Source organism: Ostrea edulis, chromosome 2 (assembly GCF_947568905.1).
Source record: "Ostrea edulis chromosome 2, xbOstEdul1.1, whole genome shotgun sequence".
NCBI classification, from domain to species: domain Eukaryota; kingdom Metazoa; phylum Mollusca; class Bivalvia; order Ostreida; family Ostreidae; genus Ostrea; species Ostrea edulis.
In genome coordinates, this window is record NC_079165.1 from 36,757,170 (window position 1) to 36,781,958 (window position 24,789).

The window sequence follows — 24,789 nt, forward strand, 5'->3', positions numbered from 1 at the left end:
TTGATATTTTTGCTAAAGGAGCTGCACTAGTTATATAATTTAATATATTAGTTAAAATGCACGTCTTCTTATTAAAATATGTGCATAAATGAAGTTCATATGCCGATCACAATTTCAGATGTAGAATTAAGAACCAAAGCATTTTCTGGTTTTTAAAACAAAATAATTCAATAATACCAATTGTTTTATTGTCTTTTGGTTTTTTTTCATCACCAAACTTCACACTAATTGCTGATTACAACCATATAAAATGTTTACAATTACCTATGGGTCGAATTATGCGAGCGTCGAACAGCAGGGCTACCGCTATATTTAGAGCGACCCTGAGCACCAGCGACCGCGATCACCGCTACACCGGTACAAAATTGAAATATCAATGTTTTGGCTAAAACCCATAAAAATACTCTGCGTTTGAAAGGGTCGCATATTAGATTGACGCGTTCTACCTTCCATATTAGATTGACGCGTTCTACCTTACATATCATTTCAGGAACCTTTATACATGTACATGGCACATAAATAAATGTGCCTTTTCATTAAAAAAACCCATATATAAACTATTAGTTTATTTTCTTTTGTGCAATTGAATGTTAAATACATCGCTATGTAGTCAGTACTCATCGTGGAATGGATAATACTTGTGGTCTTTTGCGCTGTTGAAAATAAAAACAAATAGCATTATTAAAAATGTATATTTGGTTTCTGTTATTGTTTCAACATATACCATGTTAATGACATCAAAAATGCATATTTCCGTATAACATAGTTGCTAAAACTTCATACTTTTGTACGACAATAACATATTTTTTTTATAACTTCATTCATTCATGTATATTCTTACATATCCTCTGCGTAAAACCGCTTTCCCTTGTCCATACTCCAGATACTTTTCATTTCATCATCAGTCAATTTGAAGTCCAGAATCTGAGAAGAAAATATATAATTAAGTATTTCCAAATAAAAATGGTGAAAAAGATTTGTTTGACACCTGCTGGAACCGCTGGAATCAATTATTTCATTGAGTGTTTGTTTGTTGTTGTTTTGTTGTTGTTTTTTTGTTTAGATTTTTTTTTTTTTTTTTTATAAATTTCAATATATATGTACCTTTTTAAAATATATTAAATAATGACTGAATTCATCTCTCTCTCTCTCTCTCTCTCTCTCTCTCTCTCTCTCTCTCTCTCTCAGTCAGAAAATAATATATACATATACCTTTGATAGTTTCTTATAAACATTTTGTACAAGTTTCTTTGCAGAATGTATGTATATATATATATATATATATATATACTGTATGTATGTTTAAAAAAAATAAAATTAAAAAAAGAAGTATTTCCAAATCTTAGATGCATTTAATTCAATAGAAATATCCTTCGCTTCTCTAATTTAGTTTTCTTATAAGGCTGTTTGGTCCACATGCTTGGCTTATTTTATCAAACCTTCACATGCATTCGTTCTGTATGTCTGACCAAAGTACGTCTTTTAATCATTTGCCAAAATTCCCGAAAAAATATTGAATTTAAAACTCGTAACGCTCTTTGACACACCATGTACCCGTTGTTGACATTCTTAAGGACGTTCGCACCAGAGATTTGTAGTAATGTGAAATTTTTGGGAAGTATATTTTTTGTTATTGAGCTTCAGTGTTTTAAACATGATCTTTTTGCACTTAAAATTTACTCAAGATTTATTCATTTAAACTTGATTTGCCTGTTGGTTTCAACACAACATAAGCAACACAGATCAATCATTACAAAAATAGACGCACAATCATGTCTTCTAACAAAGGTTTAATACTACCAGTAGTAAGGGAAATAAATAATGACCTTTATGCACTTGATATACGCAGAAAGCTGAGAGTTGAAAAGGATATTATAGGAATGATGCTAATTTCTAAAATTTCGCTTATTTTTCAAAGTGTTGTTTACAAATTTAAAATGGAATTGAAAAAGTGGGGGTTATAGATTATTGGCCAAAATACTGAATTTTTATACAAAACTTCGAGTAAATTAATCTATACTTTCTTACATGTAAGAATCGGTTTCTGTTTGGAAAAATATATCAACCAAATTAATAAATTACTACATTTGAACTAGTTTCATGTCTCAACTACTTGTATTATAAATCATAAATGTATTTAACGGTATAAAAATAGAAAATATATTGCATGAAACAGAAATTGTAAGAAGCAAGCATATTTAGAACTTTTTGATTAATCAATCCTTTTGCCATAAAATATAGTCCCTGCCAAACTTTCAAAATTTGAATTGACACATTTTTTTTTTCAATTGGATAGGGTACAGTAATAGATGTATAATACATTTGCAACAATGGAATCAGTATTGAACCAGTAAATACTTAGTTATAGCATCCTGCGCAGTTGAGCTCAAAAAGCTCAGGAGCAATTTCATATTTCAAGTTCTATAAAAATGAACTTCGTTTACAATCGTCCTTTGCAACAGTACACATTATATTCGGTGTATTCATTCTGTTACTGGTAACCAACAATAAACATTTTCTAAACTTTCTTCTCTCTGGCCTAAACATTAAAATGTTTAAAACTTTATTAGACACATATATTTTGCATGAACATTTCCTTGAAGAACATGAACTGTGTAACTTTAAGATGGCTCATTACGCTAAAATTTTATTTAATGTCTCTTGTGAAGCATAACTTCACCATCGAAAGAGTAATACAAGCTCTACATTGTTTTATATGAGTTTTGTGATTTTTTCCAGAATGATGAAAAAGGTGTTTTGTTTGTAAATTTTAAAATTCAAAATTCTTTGGAAGAAGACTCGTGTATAGGTGTTTTTAAACAAGAAATCCTTTTGTTGTTGTTGATTTTTAAAAATAATCTATGACTAAAATCTTCAAGAAACATGTCATTTGAATCAAAAGATATTAGACAAATGTATTTTGAAAAGAAATTGAAATGAAATTACCAAATTTCAGAAACATCACCATTTTATAGATTTGAAACAACCAGAGAAAAAAGTATATGCACCCATTCCGTTCAAAATTGATAGAAATGAGTAAACTAATCATATTGCTGCTAATTTTAGGCATTTACATTAGAAAATTTACTTTCTTTATAAATTTATTTAATTTATAAACCAGTTTATCGCAAGGGAATGTAGTTGTCTACATGTAATTACAATGTTCGTTCTGACGCCCATAGCACTTTTATTAAAACTAAAATTTGAAAAATCGCAGTATTTCTTAATGTTGACTATTTCATTTCAATCTCTTTTTAAAATACAATTTCCGATAGATCATTTTTTCTAAATGACATAGAACGTCTATCTGGGTCCCTTACACGTTTTATTAGATATTCATATCATGCATCATATATCACAGCGAGATTCGGACTCTAAAGTCCTCTGTTTGAAAACAGAACATCTTTCTCTATTATTCCGGGGGAAAAAATCATAGAGAGTAATTGAGAGCTTGTATCATTTTTTCGATGGTAAATTCATTTACTACCTTCAAGGTGATTTAACGAGCCATTAAATAACATTTTGGTGTAATGGACTACCTTAAATTAGTTGAATAAAATATGACAGGCCTACACCATAATAAATTCAACACAGCATTTACTTACATCAAAGTTTTCTTTGATTCTATGTGGAGTGACACTCTTTGGTATGACAATGATATTTCGCTGAAGCAGAAATCTGAGACAGACCTTCAAAGAAATATTTCATGTTTAGCACACAAATCTTCCTTATGTCTTGCTCCTTGGGGTCGGAAAACGGACATAGATACACATGTACCATTAGGTCACTTCAGAACTCACTTTAAGAAATGATCAAAGTGAGGATCAACAGAAATTACGTAGAAATGGTAAGTAATTCATTGTTTCCATGTGTACACATTCAAAAATAAAATTCTATTATCTGACCTGTGCAACTGTTTTATTCTTCTTCTCTGCAATAGTTTTTAAAAGAGGTTCCTCAAAGACGATCGGATCCGTGTCACCAGCCCTAGTACAATGGAACAAACATTGGATTCATAAAATATCATTGAATACTGGTAATAATCGCAGGTTGAAAAAGCCTTGACTTTATCAAACCTAATATTAATATATTACCATGTCCTGTTAGGATTTCCAAGTGGTGCGTAAGCGGTGACGGAAATTCCATTTGCTGAACAAAAGTCTATCAGTTTCTTGTTTGACATATAGGGATGGACTTCAATCTGGATAAATATATTCAAGGTAAAATAAGATGTGTTCTATCGTTGAATGTCAGACTTACAAAATGATCTTTTATCTAACTATAGAAAACATGATGGTTACATTAGATATGATGTACCTGTAAATTGCCAGGTTTAATTCTGCAGTTTTGAAGGACACGTTCAATTTGGCTTTTGTTAAAATTGGAGAGTCCTATCGATTTCACCAATCCCTCATCAACCAACTTTTCCATCCCCTTGTAAATAGAACATGCGTATGTCAATGACATGGTTTTTGAAAGAAAACATAATGAAATTTTATATTTCTCCATTTCAAATGAAAAACAAATCACCATTAAATCTTATTTTCATACACCTGTGGATATTTCTCGACATTGGGAATGTGTTGTCTCGCACCTGCTAAGACTGACTATTCTGGCTGTAAATTGAAGGCAATTAAATGACGACTTAGGTGTTCGTATCAACAGATGACTGTCTAAATGTCCAACGAGATAGGCATACTATAAAACCTGGCCTGGCCCCATTGGCCTGGCCTGACCTCAAAATTGGTCTGGCCCCAATTTTGGCCTCTAATTATGCTCCATCCCAAATTTTGGCCTGGCCTCTAAAATTGGCCTGGTCTCAAATTTGGCCTCTAAATTTGTTTTTGGCCTCAACCAAAAAAAATTTTAATTCAAAATTTTGATTGAATTGATTGATTTATTATTGGTTTTAGTTTTTCAAAGTCATAGCAGATAAATGATATGTTTCTGTTGTTTTGTAAATGTGAACTTTAAAATAATCATGAACTACCACCAATCTGATTGATTTTATTGAATATCTATTGATCAGTTTATTGAATCATTTTCTTTCCCTTCATATCTGCATGTACTAGCACACACCAAAACAGATTGCACAACTAATGAAACAATTGGCATATTGATTTTTTCTTCTTCAGAATTATGATTGATTTCATTGATTTATTATTGGTTTTAGTTTTTCAAAGTAGTAGAAATAAAATGATATATGTACATTAGAATAAACATGAATTATTACCAATCTGATTGATTTTATTGATATAATCTATTGATTAGTTTATTGACAAGATTATTTGCTTTTCCCTTTCCAACTTATGTACTAGACACCAAAAAATATACGGATGAAATGATTGATTTATTGATATTTTTTGTATTCAATAGAATTCAATTTGATATGAATTTACATATTATAAAAGTGTTGTCATTATAATGAATTTGATTTTAAAAGCAGCGCACATGTGGTCTTAATGTTTTCAATGTGCAGATAGCACGTATTTAGTGTTACTTGCTTAATTTCCAAAGCATGATAAATGACATTTAAAAAAAAAATCAAAATAAACACAGTGAAATGTTTGCTAGCATAATGATAATAGCCAATAAACTAAGGATTTTAGATTTGTATTTTAGTGTTCATTTATCTATACTTTACGTAGAATGAACAATGTACATATAGATTAAAACGGATATGATGTATTATAAATATTTCTTTCTTGATTTCATGATTAAGTTTCAATACTCATTGCAAAAGTGACAAGCTCCCATGCTATGAAGGCCTGCCCTGTCAGGATAAAGGGAATATCTATCACCATATTAAAGGATGGTGATGAAAACATTTGCTGAAATTGGAAATTCCATTATACAGAAACAATGGAGCAGTCCAACATTTGCAAATAGAGTGTGTTTGATACAACAGAAAATTTTAATTAGTAACTCATTTAATGATTGTGCCTAAACTAAATAAGGTATACAAAATTGTCTGTCTGAATTTTCAAAATTGTGATTTTTTTTTCCTGGTTTTGTGATAAAGCAACAGCAAAACAGAACTAATTACAATTATTACATTAAATCTGTCCACCGGCCCTCTTCTTATTTTATATCAAAGCCTGCATTAGTTAACCAAAAAAAAATAATCGTTTGTACCTCTATCTAACCACTGCAGCAGCTACATCTAAGCAAATATCAGACACATGTAATGCTCGTAATATTGTTTTATAATTGAGAGAAAAAATGCATACTGGCATGAAGATAAAAATCAAGTCTAGACACATAAACATTAATCGCGGATTAAGAGAGTTGTTCACTTGGGCATGCCTTATGTGGCCTATGATTGCAAAACAAAAAACACACTCTGCATCTTGTATATAAATATACTTCACCTTCCAGACGTCCATATAGTCATGATCAGAAAACTTCACTTTTCCATCGTCTCCCCTTGGAAAGCAAACATCGCCATCCTAGATAACATCCATAAAAAAACTGAAGTCTATTGTGTGCATGCAACACACCTTCACATATCTGATTATTGTTGGATTAGGTGCATATAATATATGCTTTGTTATTGGTGGAATTCAAATATATAAGGGGTTGTTTTCTTTACCTCGAAACCGAAGGGCCAGTGTATGAGATAGAGATCTACATATCCACAGTTCAAACTCCTGAGAGATTTGAGGAAGTTTTCTCGAATATTTGCGGGGTTGTGGTGCGTATCCCAGAGCTGTAAAGAGGAATGTACAATGCAAAATTTATACATGTATATTATAAACATTTCATTAACAGGGGATGATTACTCCTCCTAGGCAGCTGACCCCACCTCTAGTATTTTTGCCCTGTTCTGACTTTCACGCTATTTTTTATAGGTCACTGTTCCTTATCATCATCGTTTACAAATACATGTCCTACCTAATATATTGACATATATACCATTGTTTTGTCAGTAATTTTAAAATCTAACTAATACACTGTAGCTGCTAAACATTGTTATTTCAATACTTTTATTGCTCGATATAAGTACTGACTTTTGAACGGACAATGTGTCATTAAAACCTATATATACATACATTTACAAAAGGTATAAGGTAACTCATACAAAATATGAATATAAGGAAAAATGTTTAGGTTGGATGTTTTTGAGTCAATTCAAGCATCCCCCCTAGATTATATACGGAATCGCTCTCTGGTTTGTTGGATATGCTAGGTGATTACATGTAACTACAATGGAAACCGTGATCATTTGCATAACCTCACATACCCCACACACTAGACAGTGGTTCCTTCTATTCATATGTGAGCAAAGTGATAATATAAAATCGACATAACAAAAGTACTGCCTCATAGAAATTAAAATCCATTTTAATTTCAAAATTTTACACACACACCCCCCCCCCCCCCCAGTTGTAAGTTGTGGGGGAAATTAACACATACTGGAGCTTCGAAAGGTTTATCACATAGAAAATAGTTGGGATCTCCATGATACAAATAGTCTAGACATTTCTCCCTGAGATATGGCAGACACAGGCTAGTAGAACGGAAGGGGGGGGGGACTTTTTTGTTTTACAATGATCATTATCTGTCATTTTCATATTCAAATAAGGATATATTAGACGACTGCCCTCCACCCCCCACCCACTGTCTTTGATAGTAGTAAAGTAGTAGTGAATCAGAAAATTTAAACCTTGAAAGAAATGATTTGAACCCATGTAGCAAAGGATGGACGCTTGTCCCCTCCCCTATACACACACACACACACACACACACACACACCAATCTGATTAAAATACAGATCTCTCAAATAGCGCACAGCACAGACGCGCGCTGTGCGCTGTTTGAGAGATCTGTATTTTAATCAGATTGCACACACACACACGATTTAAGAAATAGAAGGCTGGGAATTAAAGGTTTTTATTTTGCTTGTGAAGAATCTTTGACAATTTATTACTACCTAGAAAATGAATTTTTTAACCGATCTACACTGACAGATTTGAGAAATACCTTAGTTGTGATAAACAAGTCTTCCCTTTTTACAACGCCTTCATTGATCTTCTCATTTACTGCTTGGCCAACTGAAGTTTCGTTCTGGTATGCAAAAGCGCAGTCTATGCTCCTGTAACCACAGTCAATGGCGTACCTTACAGCAGCCTTCACTTCGTCGTTGCTTCCCTGAAATTTTCATGAAATCTGATATTCTGATACATGCATGCATACAATGTTACACATGGTGTTACCAATACTACATAACATTCCTATATATACATTGTACATATAATGCACATGCTCTAAAGTTAAAATTAAGTTAAAGTTAAAATTTCTCAGTCCAAAACAACCAGAAAATAGGCTAAACATGACGCGTGTCTATGGAAAGTTACCGTTTTTTCAAAGATAGTGAACGTCCCTAGCCCTATCTTGGGATATCCGCGAGTCCCAGGCAGTGGAATATTTGGAACTTTTTCAGCCGCCATGATATTCTGCTAGCTGCACCACTCGACGCTTTGTTACCTGACGGTCAGAAGATATGATAAGGGTGGTCAAAAGATTAAGATCCGCTATCAAGGTCGCACGAATATGAACATTACACGCGTGTACTTTTCCTGGGCAAAGGTTAGCTTCGATGTTTACAGATAAAATGAAGAGGAGAGATTAAATTTCCGATTCATCCGTTGAAAATAAGATAAGGCGATCGATAGAGCCGTAATTCGTATTATAATACTTCGTAAATCTGAGAAGTGGAGGGTAATGTAAAACGATTATCATTAATCGTTTTTCTGAAATTAAATGTATATCATTTGTTCTTTCAGATGATTTTTTTTTTTTGGTTTAGTTTAGTACATTTAGTTTTGTGTTTTGTTGTAATCAAGGGGATTTCACATCCTCCACAAACAGGAGACATGCATTCCTTATACAATGTATCTAGATATTTTGTAGTAACTTTGTGTCAAATGAAAATTTAGTGCTTTCTAGAAATATGATTCAGACGCTGTCGCAATTCAGGACATGCGATTCAATGTGCATGCTTTCCATGTGTTGATAACATATGTTTATGTAGTGTGGACTGTTTGGTTGTAAGATGTTTATTTATGTTTTTTGTTTAATTTTTCGTTTTTTAAACGAACGTGAGAAGTCGTGAGTTCGAGCCTCGTGCGCGTCAAAACCCAAGACGTAAATATTGGCCAGCAGTGATTGTGCTCGGCATGTAGAAGTGAGAGGCGCTGGTCTGTTGATATGACCTTACAAGGGTCCCGTGTCTACGACCTCCTGAAGGGACGTATAACAAACATACATGTACAAACAAACATGTGTCAACAGTCAACACTTAAATGTTTGGTTTGTTAAACGGGACACGAAAGTTAAAACATTGCAGAAAAATATTATTCAGTATTTTCTAAAATATAAATACTTTCATTTACGTGAAATATAGATGTTATTGACTTGTTTACAAGTTAGTTAAAATAATTAACAGCTGAAAATTTCCTGACCTTGACTTGTATCCATAGTTAATAATGATTTCCATATTTGAAGAAACTCTAAACTCATAAAATAAACTATCTTATGATATAGGTATGTGGTCTCTGTTATCCTAAATTCAATTAAAATGGTAAGAATACACCAGAAAACATATTTCCCAACAACTTCAACAATGCCGCGACGCGAATTAAGTTCGTGAATATGCATTTTTGAACACACGCGGGCAGGCATTGCATATGTACTAAAGACTGCATCTAACTAGATTGAAATAGAACGTGCCTTCATACGAGGGCGAGTCAATAAGTAACCAGCCTATCCCATTTCCAATTGACCGCGGTGGTCACGATTTTCATGCTTTGTTTCAATACATGTTGTATACCTAGGTACAAAGTTGCACGCGTATCGAGTCATTCTTTAATAAGATATTGAATGTCAAACATGGCTAGTGATGCAAAGGCATGCTTTTCATTTAAAGTTGAGTACCAGGCTATAATTCGGTACTTGTATTTAAAAGGCAAGGAAATACACGGCGAGTTAGCCAATGTTTATGGGTCTTCTGCACCATCTTATGCGCATGTTAAATTCTAGGTAGGGGAGTTCAAACGCGTTAGAATGTCTTTAGAAGATGAAGCCAAGTCTGGACGCCCATTGGATGCCACCGACGAAGAAATGTGTAAGAAAGTTCGGGATCTGGTATACTCTGATAGGCGAATTCAGGTGGAAGAATTAGCGCAGGCATTAGGCATTTCACATTCAACAATCTTGCATGGTCGTTTAGGTATGCGCAAGTTAGCAGCCCACTGGGTCTCCAAATCCCTTAGCAATGAGCAAATGACAACCAGAGCATCAGTATGCAGCGCCTTGTTGAAGCGTTTTACATGTAGGTCAAAAGATTATTTTCTTTTGCGTCTGGTGACTGTAGATGAGACTTGGAATCATTATTATGAGCCAGAGAATAAAGCTCAGAGTTGTCAGTGGGTAGGGCCTGGGCCCCCGAGGCCAAAAAAGTTCAAGACGCAACCATCTGCTGGCAAGGTGATGACCACAGTATTTTGTGACGCAAAAGGCGTTATTATGTTGGACTTTTTACCCAAGAGAAGTACAATAACTGGAGTGTACTATGCAAACTTGCTAGACCAGCTGAGAACCGCCATCCATGAAAAACGACGAGGTAAACTCTCTGAGGGTGTTTTGCTGCAACAGGACTACGCAAGAGTCCACACTTGCAAAGTTGCAATGGATGCTGTAGAGCGAAACGAGTATGAATTAATAAATCTTGCCTATTCGCCTGACCTAGCTCCTAGCGACTTAAAACTTCTTCCTATTTTCGAAAAGGATATCCGTGGACATTATTTCCGGTCTGACGAAGAAATCGTGACGGCAGTTGAGGAGTGGGTGAATGGAAAGGATCTGACTTTTTCAGATCTGGGCTGATGGCACTTGAACACCGTTGATCTAAGTGCATCACACTAGAGGGCAATTACATCGAAAAAGAAGAGGTGGATCTCAACCAGAAATAAGTTATTATTGACTTGAAGTTGCAAATAACAAGCAATGGATTTCAGTAGGAATTAAGCAGAATACACATGCACAGTGAATGTAAAAATGTGATGTTAACACGTCTGTACAACCAGAGACATATATAACAAAATGCTAGATACATGTATGTCTCTGGTACAATGTCATCTGACCTCTATGAAAGCCAACTTTGTATATATTAAACTCAACATTTTTCGCGTTTCAAAACTTGTGTAAAATAGCATTTGTAAAATCACGTACACTGTATGTATATTGCGAATAAGGCTCAGCATACCTTTAATAGCTTCAGATTTACTTATTGCATAAAATGTCTTTTCAATCCATGTATACATGTAGTTTCAGAAACTGTGCATTTATCCATTATATTTCACATAAGGAATTAAATTTTCTTGTTTTATCACTTCAAATATTTCCACAACGAATATACACTTTTCTTACCAATCTGCATATAAAATTACAATATGGTCTTGATGGATTTTTTTGGGGTGGGGGTGGGGGGTGGGTGGGGGTTTACCGTGGCATCAACCGAGAAAAAACAAAACCCTCTACGTACAACTTTAGGTTGAATTAAAAATGAATAGCCTTTACAAATATCACTGTAGTGTCCAATTTAACAATCTACATGTACATTCTATGTAGTTTACTCTGAACTCTTTGCCCAGATACATATACACCGTATTCAGAACTAGTCTAGTATATTAATGAATTGTTTAGGATTTGATAACAAATCTTGATCATTGTCGTGTAAACTCACACATGCTTTATTTGTATGATGATACATAGTTGATGAAAAGCGCCACTGATATTTGGTCTTCAATAACACTATATGTATAGACCGGTCTTCAATAACACTATATGTATAGACCGGTCTTCAATAACACTATATGTATAGACCGGTCTTCAACAACACTATATGTATAGACCGGTCTTCAATAACACTATATGTATAGACCGGTCTTCAATAACACTATATGTATAGACCGATCTTCAACAACACTATATGTATAGACCGGTCTTCAATAACACTATATGTATAGACCGGTCTTCAATAACACTATATGTATAGACCGGTCTTCAATAACACTATATGTATAGACCGGTCTTCAACAACACTATATGTATAGACCGGTCTTCAATAACACTATATGTATAGACCGGTCTTCAATAACACTATATGTACAGTATAGACCGGTCTTCAACAACACTATATGTATAGACCGGTCTTCAATAACACTATATGTACAGTATAGACCGGTCTTCAATAACACTATATGTATAGACCGGTCTTCAATAACACTATATGTATAGACCGGTCTTCAATAACACTAGATGTATAGACCGGTCTTTAATAACACTATATGTATAGACCGGTCTTTAATAACACTATATGTACAGTATAGACCGGTCTTCAATAACACTATATGTATAGACCGGTCTTCAATAAGACTATATGTATAGACCGGTAGGAATTGATGGGCGGAGGAGTCACAGTTTGAAAACATTCAGAATTCACAGAGAAATCGATGTATTCTAGGTTGTCGTCTCCTCCAACTTTTTGTTGCCCCATATCGTCTTCTTGTTGGGTTACTTTTAAATATTGTGCAATCCACAAATAGATAATTCAACAATTTAATTATGCTCAGTAACTTTCAGTTATTTTGATATCATTTCAACCCAAAATTATGAATCACCAGTGGTATGTTACAAGGACACTCGCCTTTATTTGATCAAATTGTAAATATGTACATAGTACTAACACAACACAGATAAACGGGAACACTTGTAAGCAAAAATCCGTATATTCAGTGTATTAAGCATTTAATTGATTTAAAAGTGTATATTAGTTGATGTGAAACTTTTAAGCTTGGGGGAGATCGTTTTAATCAAAAGTCATCTATGAAAGTTTCATTACACAATTGTTGATATCATGAATTCATTTGAAGTTGAAGAGATCGTTAATTCAATTAAAGCGCGCTTCAATTCAGCTGAAGAATTAATGCTATCATCAATTCAATTAATGCGCACAATAATTCAAGATATCATTAATCATCTTTAATTTTAAAAATTGTTGCGCGCATCAAATGAATTGATAATATCTTCAAATAATTAAAGATATCTTCAATTATTTGAATTTATGTTAATTTGGCGCTCCATACCCTTGTAAGTGTATTCTTCATAGCAAAGTCGGGCTCGTGGGGGAGAAATTAAGTCGGGCTCATAATACAGTTTGTTGTGCAGAACCAGACGCGGACGATGATGTATAAGTTTTGTGTATATGTCAGAATTTAGAACTATCATTCACATTAAAATACCTAGGTAGAAGAATGGCAGCAGTTGCACGGAATCCGGGTTACAAGTATGGATCTTCACTCTACTGTTGTCTGACGTTAATTTCTTTGGAAACGACGGGGCCAGGGTACTTCAATAACATAAGCTGATGAGTTATGTATTACCCTCTCGTTTCCACAGAAATTAGTATAACGTTAAAAATAATTTGATTAAATTATTAAGTCTGTTGTTTTGTGAATTCCCGTTGATACAATTTAGGCCTATATGGAAACTGATTTGATCTTTACTACCACTCTTTGTTAATTTGTTCCGAATAGCCTCGGGCAGCATTGTGCATGCATCAATATTGACACTTGAAGTTGGGTAATATTTACGATATCTAAATGGAAGTCCGAAGGGGAGGGGGGGGGGGTCTTTATCATACTGAATCTTCTGTCTAGTTGATGAATTGGTTTAAATCAATTCACAGAGGGAAAAAAATAATTCATTGAAAATTTTCAAGAGCAGGATTAATAAAAGCCTTTGGACCTGTTTTCCAATCTCATTATACATACAAATGTACATATATTTGGTAAAATGTTGACTATGAAATAAATATTGTTCAAACTAGATATTCACAAGCAATTTGAAAATGATACTTTCTATTGATTAGGAGGATATCTCGCCATTTTTTTAAGACTTGTGGATTCAAACTTGTCTCAGTTGATGAGACAGTGGTGGAAGCTACAGTCAGTCATCCTGGGCCAACAATAGCAGACTATGACGTTTATGGTATGAATTTACATGTATGTGAATGCAGTCAATATTTGTTAGGAAAAAAAGAACAATCTCATAATTTTATTTGATAAATCAGTGATTTTTTAAGGCCCACTTTGGGTCGGAATTTCGACCCTTTCCCCTCCAAAAAATTGTCAATTTTTTCCCAATACTTCTCATTACCAGCTTGTTAGAGTTATCATGCTTTGATGACTCTTGTGTGTCATTGGTAAGAAAATGCACTAGTCTCGTGAGCAAGTGCGAGATTACTGGGACATACAGTCTTCACGAAAACTCAGTGGTCCGAAGATTTTATGCAATTTCTATAGTTTAATATAGAATTAAGCAATTGTTTGCATTTGATATTGGTAGAGAAGGCTACTCCCTAAGGTGCACTCTGGCTGTTTTCATGTTTGTGAAAAATACGTGAATTTGTAGTATTGTTTGCGGGTGAAGAGAGAAATCGAAAGAGAGAGAGAATACCGTGTATGGTGTTGTTCTTCTGATATGGACAGAAAGGATGTCTTAGGGTGGATATGAATATGAGTAATAACCATAGTTTCAGTAAATTAATTGTACAATTTTACAATGCATTCCATAATGTATGTGATAAACATGTACTATGCAAATTTGGGGGGGCCAGTAAATTTCACTGTGGGCCAGTAAATTAAGACAGTAGGGTGTATGTGTATATGCCATATGAACCTGTCCTAATTGTATGATAAAATAGAATGTCTTCATAGTCTGACAGAATAACTTTAAAAACATATTAATCCCATTAATTACAAGAAAAGTTCTTGTGTTGGATGTGCATATAGGTTTTTCCCTTCACAGTTCTTCTTGCGATTGATGCTTTATATCGGTCAGATTTGGCAAATTTAGTACCTTCTCTCCCTCACATAGTTAAATAAGTCTGTCTGTTTTTTTGTAAGAATAATCAATTCCTAACTTTGACTTTAGAATTTTAATCAGTGTTGTGGTTTGCAGTCGGTTATAATATGTATTCGATACCATAATGTACATTACGTATGCCTAAATAATGTGTTTACATTATGTTGTCCCGGTAGCACGACTTTACGCGCCTTTAATTTGAAGAGTTCCATTAATGGAAATGATCAGTATTTAGCTTGCATTTTTCCCAATAATAGAATTATGAAAGGAAAACGTATTTGAAAAAAATAAACATTTGATGTGAATTATATACATAAGACTTAACAAAGAGTTATGGGAATGATGATTTGTATAGAATAGTTGAAAATTTTAGAAGGTTAAAGAAAACTAGATGTGTAAAATAAAGATAATATAATGCTTGATATGATTTTAAAACTTATTTACGATAAAATTGATTTTTTCCAATTTGACTGAAATGTCAACAATTTTCCCCAATTTGAAAGCCACATGACTCTTGTAAAAATGTAGAAAAATCACTGTAAATATACAAGTTTTAAAATGAAATGCTTCAAAATAAGCTTGTTAAACTTTGAACTATTGTTTAACTATTCTAATAAAAAATTTATCTGCTATAGTAGTCACCAACTGCTTAAAAATTTCTTGCCCGGATTTAAGCATACTTGGCACAAAATTTTCTAATTAGTAATGTGAAGGTGATTCAAGATCACTTAAATGAGATTTAATGCTTAGTTACAGGGGTTATACAGTGAAAACTGCCTAATCTGACACCAGTGTGCAATCCTGAATTCATATCTATGGGAGCAGAAAGGGTAAAAAAAGAAAGACGCTGATGCAAACGATCAATTGATTTTCCCCTTGCAAAACCAATGATCACTGATGCAAAAACAACAGTCATTAACTAAACTGATGCTAGATGATGTGCAAAAAATGACAGACATGATCTGAATCAATGCTAGAAGGCGCATTAGTTTATCAACGTAATTTTTATAGGATAGAATAGTATTTATTAACCAAATCAGTTATATATACACATATAGACTTGCGCGCCATCTAGCATTAATTCAGATAAGACATGTCTGTTATTTTTGCACGCGGCCATCTAGCATCAATTCAGTTAATGACTGTTGGTTTGCATCAGTGATCATTGGTATAGTTTACATTGTGGTCCTGTATAAAACATTCACAGACAGATAAATGAGAGAACAGAAAAATAGCTAATATAAAATATATACATAAGATATATACACGATATCACTGGGAAAAAATAAACATATACATATCTATATATCACTTATTCATATTTTTATTGTTTTACACTGTTTATTCCGACACACTGTATATACTTTTCCCAATTTCAACAAATGTCACTATTTTTAGCTCACCTGAGCTTTTCTGATCGTCTGTTGTCTGTCCGGCTGTCTGTCCATCCATCTGTCTGTAAATTTTTAACATTTTTGACTTCTTCTTCAGAACCAAGGGGACAATTTCAACCAAAGTTGGCACAAAGCATCCTTAGGTGAAGGGCTTTCAAGTTTGTTAAAATGAAGGGCCATGTCCCCTTCAAAGGGGAGATAATCCCAAAAATGCTGAAATTTACATGAAAGCTTCCTGTTATAGTGGAGAATCAAGTTTGTTAAAATCATGACCCCCGGGGGTAGGATGGAGCCACAATAGGGGATCAAAGTTTTACATACAAGTATATGGAGAAAATCTTTAAAAATCTTCTTCTCAAGAGCCATTGGGCCATAGAAGTTTACATTTACATGAAAGTGTCCTGACACAGTGCAGATTCAAGTTTGTAAAAATCATGGCCCCTGGGGGTAAGTTGGGCCACAATAGGGATCAAAGTTTTACATGCGAATATATAAAGAAAATCTTTAAATATTTGCCAAAGTGACCCAGGTGAGCAATGTGGCCCATGGGCCTCGTGTTTCTCAGTTGGAAAGGCCCAGGCCTTTGATATCAAGACCTATTAAAAAAAACCTGATGTTTGAATCTGAGAAGTCAAAACTTGCTTGAAAACTCCTATACACCTGGAATATTACATATCCAGTGTATCGTGAAAATTCTTGTGTATGACACATACCAATAGCCGAGTTCAACTTCGTTGCAACTCAGCTAAAAATCCTATGTATTGGCCAGGGCACAGACCACAGTAGAGATATAATTATAACTTGTATACACATGTACATGTGGAAATACATAGGATTTTTAGCCGAGTTGCAACAAAGTTGAACTCGGCTATTGGTTTGGTGATGCAGGCGGGCGGGTGGGTGGGTGGGCGGTTGGGCGTCAACAATTGGTTTCTGGATGATAACTCGAAAAGTTTACAATCTAATCAAATGAAACTTTGATGTATTGTTGGGTACAAGGTAAGGAAGACCTCTATTGATTTTGGAGAAAAGAGGTCAAAGGTCAAGGTCACTGACCGAATATAGAATGAAAATTTCAGAAATATTTGGTTTTCGGATGATAACTTAAAAAGTTTAAATCCGAATCAAATGATACTTAAAGATATTGTTATGTACCAGGTAAGGAAGACCCTTATTGATTTTGGAGAAAAGAGGTCAAAGGTCAAGGTCACAGTGACCGAAAATAGATTTAAAATTCCAAAATAATTTGGTTTCCGGAGGATAACTCGAAAATTTTTAATTTGAATCAATTGAAACTTGGATATATTGTTGGATACCAGCAAAGCAAGGCCTCTATTGATTTTGGAGAAAAAAGGTCAGAGGTCAAGGTCACAGTGACCAAAAATAGATTGAAAACTTCAGACAAATATGGTTTCTGGACAGTAACTCGAAAAGTTTAAAACTGAAATTAGTTCTTCAGAATTATAGATATACCACATCATTCCTGACTTTACAATGTATCCCATGCAACATGGCTCATGCACCCCTGGGTGCATACATTGATTTTTTTCTTTAAATCTCGAGCACCATAAAGCTATATATTTTGTTGAATTGATTTGCAAGCATCCTCAAATAGTGTTGATTAAAGTTACTATAGAAATGATTATTTTAAATTATTTTAGCAAGAGGTTAACTTTGTGAAAGAAAATCATAGTCAAGAATTGTGTAACAGTAATCCTGATGATGTTGTACATTGTTCAAGCTTGGAAACAATGAGAATATTTACATGAATGCTTTGAAAGATGCTATATAATTAGAGTACAAACTGTACAATTTTATAATATGGACAGTATTTGAACAAATTTCACTAAAGAATGTGCAGTCTTTGAATATAGACACTTGTCTTTGACAACTTTGATTACTATGCTTACTGCTTAGCTAGGATGTAAAATATTGGTCAGGTTACAAAAGGTGCGAATGAGCGCTCACCCACTCGCCAATGCATCTAAAAAGTCTCTGTGGGTCCCTAAATATTTAATTCTGATTGCCCACTTGGTGATTGCAAAATTTCCCCAAATGTTTAGTTCCGAGTCATATTTAAGTAAAGTAAATCAGACGCTGCTGTTAACTATTTGCATCTTTAGGACTAGACTATTATGCATGCACTAATTATGACCTACACCTTTCATATCCAAGATGGCGCAAATTTTAACTGTTTTCACAAGGAAAATTTATCATTTAGTTTGTGATTTTTTCATGACAAATACATTTTTAGCAAATGGATAACAAAGTTTTAAGATATAGGTACTCTATAATATTTCTGAACTATTTTAACATTTCTTTCAAAATGCTGTTTTATATACAGAACTATTAAAGCAAATGCATAAGAAGTGTCTATAGTCAAGAATGTTGTTATAAAATTAAATGTTGTGCACTGGTTAGTTCAGAGCATAAATTGGTGGTATCCAGGGGATTTATATTACAGAACAAGATATTTACATATGTTTATTCATTGATGTGACATATGAAATTAAAAAATTGGTGATTTGTATGTGGGCTAATTGTTCTTAATGTGGGTGTCTAAAATTATAGACTTTGGGGCGATTTGGCCCCTAAAAATTTCAGTAAATTTTCATCCCTGGCCAAGAAGATACTGGTAACTTTTCCCCATAAATGGTATAAATTGTTTGCATGTTATGAATTTACATGTAGCAATCCCAACAACCTTGCAAGAAATGACAAAATTGGATCCTTGCTAAATATTCTGCTTATAGGGTACTTGATCTGGCCACAGCAAGGGGTAAATTTTAGAACTGAAAAATAGGAAGAAGATCTGGCCACAGCAAAGGGTAAAGTTTATAATTGAAAAATAGGAAGAAGACTGATACTATTCTTTTAAAGAACCACAAGGATACAATTAGTAAAATTGCATGTAGTATACAAGAGTATAGACTATAGAGTGGATTTAGTTTCAAACAATGACCAGAGTTGAGTCACAGTGGCAGTATACATGTATAGGGAAAATGAAAGTCTTTCCAAGAATCACAAGACTACAATTTATAAAATTGATAAGCAATCATCTTCCGTTGTGATATTTTGAATTCAGTTTTGCTCAAACCATGACCTGTTGTGAGGGTTGTGTCATGATAGAAGTTACAAATCTTACATTGGAAAAATATAATAATAGAAAAAATAGTGATAGTGTTAACATCATTGTCTCATGAACCAAAAGGTTCTGTATCAAAAATGATCATCATATATTGTAGATTTAAGTTTGACTCCATAGGTTAATTGGCTCTGTGGCCCATGGGTTTAAATTTTTTGAATAGGTTTTAGATATAAAAATTTAGGTACATGTTTAACTTCTTATTTTCCTGTAAACCTTGATACTTGTACTCTTTTTATGACACCAAGATTAAAAACTGTAAGACCTAGCTGTCACTTGTGTATTTTTCTTCCATTAAGCATAATTTTTATGCAGCTGAATTTATTGATGTTCTCAACTTTGAATATGAGGTAACACCCTAACTACTGGTACGTTTGTTGATGATGTATTGAACTGGGCATGTGTACTACTTCAATATGTAAAACTTGTACGGTACAAGTTTTGATGCACCAGATGCACATTTCGACAAATAATGTCCCTTCAGTGATGCTCAGGCCAAAAATTCGGAAATATTGGAAATCCGAAATAACAATAAACTTATAAGAACTAAAAAGAAAATATGTGTAGTAATCATGGAGTCAAGAAATAAAAAACTTAATTGTCCAACATAGATGGCAGGTTATAAGCACCAAATGAACCATTTTACATGAGTTTGTGCAGTATCAAGCAGATTGATGTTGTTACTCAGTATCTATATTTGTTGATGTCTTAAATGGTCGTGCGACTGTCTTTGGATTATGCACTACAGATGGTGGAGTGACAGGTGCAGTTGTTTGTATTGGTAATGATTTAAAAGTAAATACTTCGGGTGAAAACAGTTGTAATAAAATAGGGTATGTTAGATATCTTTATTGATTCATACCTGGAACAAGTTGACAGTGTTTCTAAGTGGACAAACTTTGTTGAAGCAGCTAGAGAAGATGATACATGTACATAAATTAATTGAAATGTACATATACTAAAGAGAGATAACTCTTGTTTTCTTATCATCTGAATAGATGATGCTATGCTACTATACATGTACATTGTATACTTAAGCCCTTTCTTGTCATAATAAATCAAAGATGTTACTTAACTTTTATACCTCCTATGAAAAAGAAGGGGCTTATTATTTTGCACCTGTCGGTTGGGTGGTCTGTCAGTTTGCAGACCAATTCTTGTTTACTCAATATCTAATGAATCCTTTGCTTAACAGTTGTCAAACTTGGTACAGTGATTGTTCCCAGAGAGTAGATGACCTTTATTGATTTTAGGTGACAAAGTCAAGGGTCAGTCTGTAGACCAAGTCTTGTCCACTAAATATCTAAAGAATTCTTTGCATGACAGTTGTCAACAGTGATTGGCCCTATAGAGTAGAATAGATGACCCCTATTGATTTTCAGGTCAAAGGTCAAGGGTTAAACTGGACTTTATAAATAAGATATTTTGAGCTCAACATCTTGAAAATGCTTCACTTGACAGACATCAAACTTGGTACACTGGTTCTACCTAAAGGAGTTGATGTTCAGTATTGGTTTTGAGATCACAAGGTCAAGGGTCAAACAGGACATAAGATATTGTCCACTCAATATCATGAGAACTATATGATAAACAGACTTAAAAATTGGCACACATATTTCTCGTAAGAAGTAGATAACCCCCATTGATTTTTAGCAACAATGTCAAAGGTCAAGGTCAAACTGGACATAGTAAGATATTGTCTTCACAATATCTTGAGAACCCTTTGCTTGACAGACATTAAACTTGGTTCACTAGTTCTATATAAGGAGTAGATGACTCTTTCTGATGATTTTGTGGTCAAAGATCAATGGTCAAATTTCTCTGGACATAAGATATATTATCCACTCAATTTCTAGAGAACTATTTGTTTGACAGTTGCCAAACTTGGTACAGGGGTTCCTCTTGGAGAGTAGATGATGCCAATTGTTTTTTAAGTCACAAGGTTAAATGTCAAACTGGACATTATAAAATATTGTCTGCTCAATATCTTGAGAACCATTTCCATGACAGACATTAAACTTTGTACCCTGGTTTAAGAGTAGATGGACTCCATTGGTTTTCAGATAACAATGTCAAATGTCATGATTTGAATGACAGGTTATTTGGAAATGTTTGCTCAGTATCTTGGGAGATCAAACTTATAGCTATCCTCACTGGTAAATAATCCATAGTTTTCACTATCACTTCAGACATTCTTAATGAAAAGTTGATCCTTTTAAAATTTCCACATGAGAGGTGGGACATATATATTTCTAAAACATTTCTTGTCTATTAAAAGTTAATGAAATGCATGTTTTAATTATAATTTATTTTGATTAATCCAGAACAGACTATTAAAATCAGAGTCATAATCAGAGAAGTCGGAGTCATCATTCTCAATTAATTGTTGTCTTTAAATTTTTTACATTGAACATCAACAATGTCAGACCCTCTGTTAAAACACCATTAGGTACAAGTTGGGCATCTTAAGATTTAGACCTCCTAACTTGTTCACAAAGCAATTTTGTAATGAAATCAGAAGTCATTTCTGTTTATAGTTTTTTATGTAGTCTATCATGGTTGAAGGTCCTGCTTTTTCTTAAACCAATTGTGATTTTTTTTCTCTCAGCACATTGGACTGACTATTCAAATTTATCAATTCTCCTGACTACTTTTCATTCTCAGGTGGACAGATGGGCATTGAGGTCAACACACTTTTTGCATTCTTATTTCAACATCTGTTTATATATTTACATTAAACTATTCATATGCACATTTTTCAGGACAGCCAAAAATATGGAACATGATGAACCTTGTGGTGTCTGGCAGGATGTTTGCTCACCATTACCGATTAGATGAAACAGGCAAGACTTTCAGGGATTTTGAAAAACTGACCAGTGATTGCTTAACATTCCTTGTGACATCAGAGGTCTGTTTCACAAAGGCCCTTTATGACCCTGATGTCCCTAAAAATACACTACTGACCACCATCAAGGGAGGCTATATTGGAAACACTTCCTTTAATTCACACTCTTTGTTGAAGACAGAAAATAGTGACCTCCTAATCAGCAACATCAATCAAGTTGTCAGCATAGATCCCAAAAGCAGACGACCAAAGCCACTACCAGACTGGTGGAAAATGAAATATGCAGAGTCAGCAAAACAATTCCAGTCCTATAAACTGGAAAAATTTCCTCGGGCAGAGAATACAAGTGTCTACCATGTGAAAGTAGCTTGGAGTGATACAGACATGAATAACCATACCACATGGAGTGCCTATGTCAGATATGCCAAGGATGGTGCCCATAATGCAGCCCGAACTGGTTCCCTGCCCAACTTTGAGGAAAACCTAAGGAAGGGAATCAGCAAAATTCAGTCACATTATCTAGGAGAGTGTTTAGAGGGGGATGAACTTGTAGTTTATATATGGGAAGATGTAGGAGAATGCTATCAATTGAAATGTCACATTGATAAGGATAAGGACTGTTTATTTCAATGTGTAATTTCATTTTTTAATTAGTTCATGTAATTAAAAATACCACAAATGTTCATATTAGGCCATACATTAAGAAGTGTTTGTTGTAGCATAACCGAATTATTGAAATCTATCTTGTTAAAAAAATTTGCTTCATTTTTGTTAGTTTAGAAAATGATGACAGTTTAGAAAAAAACATTGCAGTGCTGTTGGTCATCTTGTCTATATAGCCATGAATTTTAATGCATAGAATAACATTGTTTCCAGGCAGATTATGAAAAAGGATTTAGTGTATTATTTTGAGTTTCACAAAAGTAACATTTTCCTTCTATTAAGTAAGGAGTTGAGATATAGGAAAGTAAAAAAAATAATAATGATGGCCTCAGGCAATGTGTTTTTCATAAATATGTGTACACATGTACAGTATATGAATAATAATAATCTAGTATCACTACTAATCTGGTATATTTAATTGTATAGCCAGTTATATATACATGTAGATACATGATTATTCATATTATGTTGATACTAGAAAAAAAAAATTGGATACGTTTGTAAGAATAGGAGAGAATACTGAACGATACTTTGTTGGTGGAAAAAGGTACATGTAGCAAACTTCAGTTGTAACAGAAAACTTTCCACAGAATCAATTATGTATTTGTGTATCTTTTCTTAATAAACTTTATTTTGCAAACTTTTAGATGTTATTCCAAAATAACACATAGAAAACTGAATCACAGCATCTGAATTTTGAGTTTCCCATTGATAAAATTAAGGAGAATTACTAGGTCATCTGAGTTTAGAGCTCAAATAAGCTTTTCTAGAATACTTGTAAACTTTGTCTGTTGTCCATCTGTCTGGAAACTTTTCATTCCTCAAAAACCCCATGACCAATTTCAAACAAACATATTTTGGCACAAATCATCCTTGAATGAAAGAAATTTCATTACAAGTATAATGAAGGATCACATCCCTTGCAAGGAGAGATGATAAAGAAAATGGGGTGGTATGTTCTAAAAATATTGCCAAGCGCCTCTTTACCGAAGAAGCCAGAATTCCTCAAGCCAGGTGGGTTACATGTATAATTGTCCCCCACCGCAATGCGAAAAGGGACATAGAAATACCAGTGTCTGTCCCACTTGACATTGTGGACGCAACTCCTCCGAAGCCGCTCAACGGATTTTGTTCAAATTTTGTAGGATTGTTAGTCACCATATGTAGTTGATCATATTGCACCGTCATTTTGATTCGACAAATTTTATAGGAGTTTTGGGACTTTGTTGAATTTGTGCATGCTACATTATCATAATAGGAACACTTTATGCACGCAACTCGTTAGATACTTATTGATAAGTATTAGTCTCTACCATAGGAAAAAATTATTAAATTGTATTAGAGATATCTTGAAAGAGACAGAATTTCTTTAGTGTTATATTTTAGCCTTCTGTCTTGCAAGTTTTTACTATTCAAGTCGCTTACTTACATGTACCATAGGATCTGAATGAATCTCAAAAGTATTGCAGAAAACCAAAGTAATCTTAAATTTATTTTCACTGTCTTTAAGGTTTTTAATTTTTTAGCTCACCTGAGCTGAAGGCTCAAGTGAGCTTTTCTTATCAAACTTTGTCCGTTGTCTGTCGTCGGCGTAAACTTTTCACCTTTTCATCTTCCCCACAATCGCCGGGCCAATATCAACCACCAAACTTGACACAAAACATCCCTTGAGTGAAGGGCTTTCAATTTTGTTCCAATGAAGAGCCATGTCTCCTTCAAAGGGGAGATAATTACGAAAATGCAAATATAGAGTGGGGTCATTTAAAAATCTTCTCAAGAGACACTAGGATAGAAAAGGCGAAATTTACTTGACA

General features: G+C 33.8%; 2 protein-coding genes across 5 annotated transcripts in view; one reads left to right on the plus strand and one right to left on the minus strand.

Moving 5' to 3' along the window:
- LOC125679289 (uncharacterized) overlaps positions 1–23,618 on the plus strand; it is a 34,966-nt gene extending 11,348 nt beyond the window's left edge. Inside the window, exons 1-3 of one of the 3 annotated variants that reach the window (XM_048918401.2) lie at positions 13,204–13,348; positions 13,934–14,052; positions 22,230–23,618. In XM_048918401.2, the coding sequence (XP_048774358.1) occupies positions 13,317–13,348; positions 13,934–14,052; positions 22,230–22,966 (888 nt within the window). In that variant the 5' untranslated portion in view covers positions 13,204–13,316 and the 3' untranslated portion in view covers positions 22,967–23,618. Of the gene's footprint in view, positions 1–13,203; positions 13,349–13,933; positions 14,067–22,229 lie in introns of those variants that run through there. The other 2 variants (XM_048918403.2, XM_048918402.2) reach the window with 2 other exon arrangements.
- Positions 552–9,590, minus strand: LOC125679287 (aldo-keto reductase family 1 member B7-like). 2 transcript variants are annotated; one of them, XM_048918397.2, is made up of 11 exons: positions 9,465–9,590; positions 8,358–8,487; positions 7,984–8,151; positions 6,593–6,709; positions 6,372–6,449; positions 4,318–4,434; positions 4,095–4,201; positions 3,906–3,987; positions 3,606–3,689; positions 842–924; positions 552–653 (listed from the first exon to the last, which is right to left on the minus strand). In XM_048918397.2, the coding sequence occupies exons 2-11, from the start codon at positions 8,448–8,450 to the stop codon at positions 611–613; spliced, it is 972 nt and encodes a 323-aa protein (XP_048774354.2). In that variant the 5' UTR covers positions 8,451–8,487; positions 9,465–9,590; the 3' UTR covers positions 552–610. The 2 variants fall into 2 exon arrangements, with proteins under 2 accessions (XP_048774354.2, XP_056009877.1); XM_056153902.1 differs by lacking the exon at positions 9,465–9,590 and having other exon boundaries at positions 8,358–8,671.
- Positions 23,619–24,789: the final 1,171 nt, after the last annotated feature.

What these genes read in the sequence shown, in the direction of transcription:
- LOC125679287 (XM_048918397.2), bottom strand. Translation starts at nt 8,450, where the DNA reads ATGGCGGCTGAAAAAGTTCCAAATATTCCACTGCCTGGGACTCGCGGA. An exon ending in ACTTGTTTATCACAACTAAG is followed by an intron (nt 6,710 to 7,983) that starts GTATTTCTCAAA and finishes TCCTCTTTACAG; the next exon opens with CTCTGGGATACGCACCACAA. An exon ending in CGGTTTTACGCAGAGGATAT is followed by an intron (nt 654 to 841) that starts GTAAGAATATAC and finishes TATTTTCAACAG; the next exon opens with CGCAAAAGACCACAAGTATT.